This window comes from Ceratina calcarata, unplaced genomic scaffold (assembly GCF_001652005.2).
Source record: "Ceratina calcarata isolate Rehan_Ccalc_2016 unplaced genomic scaffold, ASM165200v1 scaffold102, whole genome shotgun sequence".
Lineage (NCBI taxonomy): Eukaryota > Metazoa > Arthropoda > Insecta > Hymenoptera > Apidae > Ceratina > Ceratina calcarata.
Genome location: NW_017131077.1, coordinates 10922 through 19744, shown reverse-complemented (window position 1 = coordinate 19744; position 8823 = coordinate 10922). Strand labels below are relative to the sequence as shown.

General features: G+C 32.3%; 3 protein-coding genes across 4 annotated transcripts; 1 reads left to right on the top strand and 2 right to left on the bottom strand.

The window, feature by feature from the left end:
• Positions 1-51: 51 nt before the first annotated feature.
• On the bottom strand, positions 52-2005 carry LOC108632105 (short coiled-coil protein B-like). Its single transcript, XM_018036434.2, has 4 exons — positions 1999-2005; positions 1808-1927; positions 1652-1738; positions 52-1444 (listed from the first exon to the last, which is right to left on the bottom strand). The coding sequence occupies exons 1-4, from the start codon at positions 2003-2005 to the stop codon at positions 1302-1304; spliced, it is 357 nt and encodes a 118-aa protein (XP_017891923.1). The 3' UTR covers positions 52-1301.
• A 305-nt stretch (positions 2006-2310) lies between these two features.
• On the bottom strand, positions 2311-3784 carry LOC108632151 (short coiled-coil protein B). Its single transcript, XM_026819370.1, has 4 exons — positions 3411-3784; positions 2861-2980; positions 2705-2791; positions 2311-2497 (listed from the first exon to the last, which is right to left on the bottom strand). Exons 1-4 carry the CDS (start codon positions 3481-3483, stop codon positions 2355-2357), a joined length of 423 nt encoding a protein of 140 aa, XP_026675171.1. The 5' UTR covers positions 3484-3784; the 3' UTR covers positions 2311-2354.
• A 126-nt stretch (positions 3785-3910) lies between these two features.
• Fnta (farnesyl transferase alpha) lies at positions 3911-6095 on the top strand. Of its 2 annotated transcripts, none has more exons than XM_018036508.2 (5): positions 3911-4446; positions 4692-5046; positions 5136-5336; positions 5419-5599; positions 5704-6095. In XM_018036508.2, the coding sequence occupies exons 1-5, from the start codon at positions 4290-4292 to the stop codon at positions 5809-5811; spliced, it is 1002 nt and encodes a 333-aa protein (XP_017891997.1). In that variant the 5' UTR covers positions 3911-4289; the 3' UTR covers positions 5812-6095. The 2 variants fall into 2 exon arrangements, with proteins under 2 accessions (XP_017891997.1, XP_017892008.1); XM_018036519.2 differs by having other exon boundaries at positions 4306-4446; positions 4697-5046.
• Positions 6096-8823: the final 2728 nt, after the last annotated feature.

Sequence of the window (8823 nt, the reverse complement as noted above, 5' to 3'; positions counted from 1 at the left end):
ATAGGTTATACGTATCAGATTATAGATTCTTATGGGAAATAAATAACCACATTAACCTTCCAATAGAATATGTTTATTGTAACACTGTGTTGCTCAACAATGGAATAATTTGGGATTGTGCATTCTGCTTGTGCCCTCCAACTGAAACTTTCTTGCAAGTTGCAGTTTTACGTTGCAGTATATTATTACTTTTCTTTTTTTTATACTCCTCGATTATGCTGCAGGCAAAGTGCCGATTGAGTTTTTCAATCGGTCAGTCACGTTCATGCTTAAAATTTACACTGTGCTCGCAGCATTTGTACGTACGCAATTTATATCGTAATATACATATAACTATTTTTTATCTCTTTTGTACATCTACATACATTGCATATAAGTATGTCGAAACCCTTAAGCGAAAGCTTCAATTAAAAAACGTTGATTAAATACGATAGCTACAAACATTTACTACCCTTGCTTCTTATTCGTAAATATCAAATACGCCAAGAAGAGCGTCAATAACTTTAACGAATTCGAGAGTTAGGAGGGAAACTGAGCACACACTATTTAAAGTTGAAGAACTTTTTCAAAATCGATTTTAAAATAGTTATTCAACCTTAAATAATGTGTGTTTAGTTTTGCTCTTAACTGCATTTAATACTTACAGTATAAATATCGGAGAAATATGAAGAGAATGATGCTTAGTTAAAAAATCTGGACGAGTATTCGAATGTATGAGATTTTCAACAATCTTTTTGTTTCAAATGCTACAAAATGATCTGTTGTCATAATAATCGAGATTCCTCGAACACACGTGACTGAAACGCACAAATGCAAAATAATTCTTTGGCAATAAATAAAACGACATACGTTTAGCAAGCAAAATGCGCACCGCGCCGTAACAACTTGATGGACTCTGACCCCCATAAGAATCAATGGAATCGGAGGACCATCACGTCGTACGCGCACTGTACATGCTGACTACAAAAAATTAAACGTGATCCTCGGTACACAGACTCGAATAATAAACTTAATTCGAACGTGGGCTTTGAAAGAGAACGTACTTTTACTTGTAAATGAATTTCTCCGTGAAAAGCGTGTGTATACATAAATACAATGCATGTGTAAATATCAAATAACGCATGATTTGTTAGACGATGATTTAAGAATGTTTATTCTTGCATTAATTTTATATTTCTCTCATTAAATAAGGCAGTTTCAATTGGAATCTCGAGACACATACTTTTCACGGAGATATAAGATCACATTGATTTAAAATCCCTGTTTCTTCAGCATTCGCTTCCTAATGTAAAAACATATATTCACTTTTTCTTAGTGTTTGGGCTTGTGGATTGAAAAACACTGGATGCTGACATCAGATTTTCAATGTACTGACTTAGTACTTGATTTTCACTTCTTAGCTTTAGGTTCTCCTCCTTCACACTGTCTACTCTTTGCGACAGATCTGAATAAAAATGAATACAAGTTATACTTCTGTAATTCAAATTTATGTTAATCATAATGGGGCAGCGGAAAATTTGAGGGCACTATCTTCCAAAAGGTTTACGTATGTCGAAGTACAATGAGATGAGTACGAGTATGAGTTATGATGAGATGTGATCATTAAAAATTGGGCTTTAACACTGATCTAGTACTATATAAATTTATTTACCGTCTAATGTATTCTGTAATTCAAGCACTTGTGCAATTAACCTGGCTTTCTCCTCTTGCTCATCTGGACTAATATCAGGATCCAAGCCTGTTGCATAATGATGAGTAATTAAATGAAGTCATTATTATTCACAAAATCTAATCATATAAAACTTACTATTAGGGCTACAGCTTCCGTTTGTAAATGTAGATGGAATGGAATCCATGCTCTGTCCACTACCAAGTGCATCAGATATATGACAGCTGTTATCCAAGATCTCCTCTTCAGGGATAATTACTTAAATAAAAATAATAACTTCAATAAACACCTCATGTGCATTTTATTGTACAAGGAAAATTGTTTTAAACGATTCATGCATATGATAAAATGTTCTTAACATATTACTCTAGAGAAAAAACCATACAATATATTAATGACAGAATCAAGATGTAAATAGTCCAAAATGAAGTAACATGGACTTATTCTTTTCTCTTAATGTTTGAAAGAGCATGTAATTTTAACAGTATAAAAATTAATATAGGTTTTATCTTTTTACTATGTATGTTTCTTTTTATTATGGATTTATCTATTTACTATGGATACTACTTTTATCTATTCGGAGTTTTACATTTTATAATGGTGAATAAGAACAGGCGACTATCGAAGAAGTGCAATTAAAATCCCTGTTTCTTCAGCATTCGCTTCCTAATGTAAAAACATATATTCACTTTTTCTTAGTGTTTGGGCTTGTGGATTGAAAAACACTGGATGCTGACATCAGATTTTCAATGTACTGACTTAGTACTTGATTTTCACTTCTTAGCTTTAGGTTCTCCTCCTTCACACTGTCTACTCTTTGCGACAGATCTGAATAAAAATGAATACAAGTTATACTTCTGTAATTCAAATTTATGTTAATCATAATGGGGCAGCGGAAAATTTGAGGGCACTATCTTCCAAAAGGTTTACGTATGTCGAAGTACAATGAGATGAGTACGAGTATGAGTTATGATGAGATGTGATCATTAAAAATTGGGCTTTAACACTGATCTAGTACTATATAAATTTATTTACCGTCTAATGTATTCTGTAATTCAAGCACTTGTGCAATTAACCTGGCTTTCTCCTCTTGCTCATCTGGACTAATATCAGGATCCAAGCCTGTTGCATAATGATGAGTAATTAAATGAAGTCATTATTATTCACAAAATCTAATCATATAAAACTTACTATTAGGGCTACAGCTTCCGTTTGTAAATGTAGATGGAATGGAATCCATGCTCTGTCCACTACCAAGTGCATCAGATATATGACAGCTGTTATCCAAGATCTCCTCTTCAGGGATAATTACTTAAATAAAAATAATAACTTCAATAAACACCTCATGTGCATTTTATTGTACAAGGAAAATTGTTTTAAACGATTCATGCATATGATAAAATGTTCTTAACATATTACTCTAGAGAAAAAACCATACAATATATTAATGACAGAATCAAGATGTAAATAGTCCAAAATGAAGTAACATGGACTTATTCTTTTCTCTTAATGTTTGAAAGAGCATGTAATTTTAACAGTATAAAAATTAATATAGGTTTTATCTTTTTACTATGTATGTTTCTTTTTATTATGGATTTATCTATTTACTATGGATACTACTTTTATCTATTCGGAGTTTTACATTTTATAATGGTGAATAAGAACAGGCGACTATCGAAGAAGTGCAAATGGAATGATAAGAACTGGGCTAAGAAACGTGGCACATCGATGCTATCTATACCTTGAGGATCATCGTCGGCTAGCGGTATACTGTTCATGTCATCTAGAAGCTTGTCTGCCACCGATGTGGACATCTTGATGCAGATGATCCGTATACGAAAGAAATAACACACTTTCAAGTAAACCTGCGCGTAAGGTTCGACGATTGACCCTTGAAACTTATCGATTACCCGGGGAAATGAAATGCGAAGCCGCTGACACGTTTGATCGTAGCAAAAATGCGAAACACGTACTGTTCAAGTGTCAAACAAGAAAGACTCTTCGATCAAAGTTTAAGGAAACAAACAGATCCTTGAAATCAACAGTCAAATTCCTTCGTCTCTTGTGTCTCAACGTCGTTTGACCATTTTGACACTATCCACCATCGTAGAGATAAAATCGATTTTCAAGATTCTGTGGTTAAAAGTCGAATCTACTGTAGGTAAATACTTTTTATGAGTCAGTTTATCCGTCAGTTCCACCATCGAGCAGAGATTACTGAAGAGTGGCAACCTCATGGGACTTCGTGTCAAACGAAAAACAATTTTTGATGCTCTCTAGAATATATTGCTACATAAAAAACAAAACACTCGCCGATGCACAAAATGATCTATATAAAAGTGTAGAATTTTTTGAGTCATTTCACTTCTCGGTGGTCATTTCGAAGTATATGTCAAAGCGGACGACCATTTGACAGTGGCAGAGAGAAAATGAGAGTGCTCACGCCTGGGTTTTTCGTAAGTCTATGATCTGCGCAATAAATGCAAAGATGCCAGATTGAGGACGGCAGCCACCGAAAATCAGCCCCTCCACTTAGAGCGATAAGCCAAATTCATGATAGGAGCTGAGTTGTAGTGTAGATTTTCATTTTTATACGATATTTAAGTATCGGTTATAAACAATGACAGAAAGTTCAGACGAGGGATTCAACGGTGGAGATAGTTGTGAAAAATTGTGTTGGGTATTGTACAAAGATCGTGAGGAGTGGAAAGACGTGATTCCTGTGCCTCAGGATGATCTTCCTAATCCTATCGTTTCAATTGCATACTCTGAAAGATGTAAGTATTCATTACTTTATAAATGATGTTAATATTATGTGAGACTGTGATAATAACATTGTTAGTGTTATTGTTGTAATTCTTATAAATAGGAAGTCTAACCTCTTACGCATAACATTATAATAGCGAGAATAAGATTTTATGCTTAAAATTATTAGCTTTACTTCGATTATTTATTGTCTTAATACATATGCTGCCCAATAGTTTATTCAATCTACTTTTTAAAATACTATTATTATTTTAAGTTAAGGACTCGTATGATTATTTCCGAGCTATTCTAAAATCTGGTGAAAAGTCAGAGCGTGCATTGACATTAACAAAAGATTGCATTTGGCTCAATCCTGCTAATTATACTGTATGGCAATATAGAAGAGAAATACTTAGAGCCCTTGGCAAAGACTTACAAGAAGAATTGAAAACTACTAACAAATTGATAGAGTATCATCCCAAAAGTTATCAAGCTTGGCATCATAGGAAAGTTATTGTTGAATTGTTGCAAGACGCAAGTGGAGAATTAGAATTTACAGAGAACATTTTAAAAAATGATGCAAAGAATTATCATGTCTGGCAACACCGTCAATGGTGTATAAAAACCTTTGGGTTAGTATGCTTTACATGATCGATATATGTATTTCTGATTTTTAAATCACGAATTTTCACAATACATAACCCATTTATGTGATCTGCAGGTTATTTGACAAAGAATTGGAGTACACAGAATATTTATTGAATGATGATATTCGCAATAATTCCGCTTGGAATCAACGTTATTTCGTAATAAATAATACAACAACATTTGTGTCCAGTGTTATTGATAGAGAAATTGATTTTGCTTTGGATAAAATAGAATTAGTTAAAGGCAATGAATGTGCTTGGAATTACCTCAGAGGGTACAGTTGGTTATCATTTTTTATGCAATTCATGTTTATATGTCGATTTAATTAATGCTGTGAATTAATTATCGTGTTTTAGTGTTCTGCAGCAGGATAGCAGTGGTTTGGCCTATGAAAAAGTAAGAACGAAGTGTGAGGAACTGTACGAGGCTGGTTATCGTACCAGTCATTTACTGGCCTGTATTATAGACATTTGTCAAGACAGACCAATAGCAGATGAGTCGCCAGATTCAATATTTCATATTGAGAATGCTATAAAGGTACTGTTCTTTTTGTTTCTATATCTATCTTGTATCTATTAATGTATTGTAATTGTATCTATTAACGAATCAGCAGTATAATTTATGATTGCATTTAAATTCAGTTGTGTAAAGAATTATCTGTGAAGCATGATACCATAAGGAGGAGGTACTGGGATTTCATTGGTCAACAGTTATCTGAAAAATTGAAGTCAGAGTCTATAAGTACGTAATTTATTAAGAATTTTTATAAAAATTCGGTCTTAATTATCTTTATACTTTGAAAAATGTGTCATGTATTTCTATATTGAAATGATGGTGAATACCGATATAAAATAAATTGTTCATAAAGTTTGATAATGCATTTTAGTTAATATTATTATTACTTTATATAAGGAGTTAGTAATTGGGAAATTTTATAAGATACGTATGCAATATTTTTAAGCATGGTAAAAGATTCAATAAATTGTGTAATTATGAATGGGAAAAATAAAGTGTTGAAGACTACTACAAAATATACCTTCCTTTCTAAAGTTAATCCCTTGTTCTCAATAGGTAAATGAGCATCCAAAAAATATAACTCAAACGAACATTGATCATCTATTTATTTATAAAATAGTTACATACTTTCCAGTATAGTGTAATAACTAATTATGGTATTAATCATATCAATATATAGGCTTTCTTGTAACTAAGGTAATTACGAACGCAGCGTTTCAAACGATGATTTTCATGACTAAAATTATTTTCGCACGTTTAATTCATTTCGACAAATACTTCCGAACTTAAATTTTGTTTGTTGATTGAAGCTTCAACAGCAATTAATGGCTACCCTTTTGAGGCAGTGATACAATTTCTAATGAGAAACTTAAATTTCGTTGCAAACAAGTAAGTAGTGGCAGTGATCGCATTTTTTAAATAAGAAAAATCATCTTTCTTGGAAAAGTCATTAATAAAGTTTTTGGAGCATAAGCGGATATGTTGATTTAATTTATGAGAAGAAGTGTAGTTTTTATATAATTAGAAATTAAGTGATGATACGTCTAATGTGAATACAAATTACCTGTATGATATTTACAAAAATAAACCTTAATACATTTTTTACTGCTTGTGAATAAAATTTTCTATTGTTTGTTACTCATTGTTTTAATAGATTTATATAATTTGAGCAATTTTGTGAAAAACACAGTTGAAACTCTGTCGATTTCGTCATAGTTACGAAATAATAAACAAGAATTACGAATCATAAAATAAATTGTCACAAGATATATATTTTGTTGGGTATTGATATTAGACGCCGTGTGTAATATTATAAGTTTTTAATAGAATAATCGATATTACACATGAAAAATTTTTTTAACGATATGTGTAAACAACAAAGTAACATTCAGTTTTCAAGTGCCAATATATTATGTATGCTCAACGGATACGTGATACGCGAAATATTGTTACATACGTATTTTACGTATTGACGGAAATGATTTTCCAAAAAATATATATTTAAACGCGAAAAAATAACTATGATTGATATTTCATCTGAATGAAAAAAATTTCACTGGTCTAACAGAATCTCGTATGCAACGAAACACGCCTCCGATGCCCAATGCTGGTAGGCTGGGCATTCTCTTTTTGTAAGATTTTCTATCCTAACATTTAACAACCAACATTCAAACGAATAATCCGAATACATGCTTATGGCTTATACCGATGGGAAACGAGTTCTTTTTAATGACAGGGAAACGAAAAATATGAGCTCAACCATATCTAACAATAATAAGCTTATTGTGATTATTTTACAACATTTACTTCGTTCGATTTTTTTAAATTTCTGTTCGTAAAAGAAGTCGCTTCCACCGGTATATTAAAGCTACGAGATATACGTAGTTTTACCACGGATATATTACATATACACTTTGCTTTACATCGAAAATATAACATCACATGAATATTTTTAACACTTTCACACACTCTCTCTTTTTTCTCTTTCTCTATTTTGTTTAAATTCCTTCAGATTTAACGTGTCGTATAAGTATTTTTGTTTTCTTCCTTTGTCAATCTGCTGTGATTATTGCACAGTATCTGACAATTCGCATGTCATTTTACAATGAATTTCCAAAGAATGCGGAATAATAATTTATCGGAGATATATAGATATCTATATATGCAACTTACGTTGAAAAGATCGATACTATCGCTGTTGAATAATGAAAAATATCTAACAATAAGTTTCTTCGCGTCCAGGTGAAGTCATTAAATTTTACATAAGATGCGGTCGAGCGAGAAAAGGTACATACGTATATCGCAAATCGTTTACGTTACAATTCATGACACGATTAGTTGCTATGTTTTTTTTTAAATGAATATTTGCTTTTTTCTTTAACACTAGAACTACCGACCTTTTATTATATATGCGATTCTCCATTGAAAGCCAGTCATCTTGACTGGTTTGGTAGTACTAGTGTTAAGAATACACGGTTGTTAAAAATGATATTTTAAATTTGCCAAAAGTTTACATGCATCCGCGAACTGTCCAATTCTGAGAAATATCCAATTACGAATTCGTAAATAGTTGTCTATGATACAGTTCTCCGTGTGCTGCGCAATACAGTCAGACTACGTTTTAATGTCCTCGGTTTAATATTTCTCTTAATAAATACGTAATCTATACGATTGGACCATCTGTCAGCCAGTACAAGCACAACCTGACCGTAATCTTCATCATTGTTCTAATTAATTAGCTTCCTTTAAATATTGATAGTGATCGTGAACAGCTGAATGGCCATTCACAAGTTTTTCTTTTGTGTTCATCACCCTAGTTGGCCTTGTTTTCTGAATCATCGAACCCTTTACACGGATCAATTCCCTTTCGATTTTTCTGTTCACCAGTTACAATACTACGTCTCTCTAGTATGTAGATGCCACCGAAAATATTCTCGATAAAGATACGACTAACTATCGAGAAGGAGATAGATTTCGTATAGAGAAGATAGATCGTTGAATTCTATTCAAATATAGTGTGCCTACGTTAAAATAGACAGGATTACATATAATATGCTTTTTTGTACCCCTTGCGTATCCTTTTTGTCACTTAAAGTGGGATCGATCGAAGATGCCTTTACTGTACATTACATTGTTAGTGTCAATTTGTTTTTTGTAACTTATAGTAATGGAAAATCAAACAATTTATTTTCTATTAAATTTTGCTCTTTTCTGAACGGAAACCATTTTGTACTTTGATTTTCGTC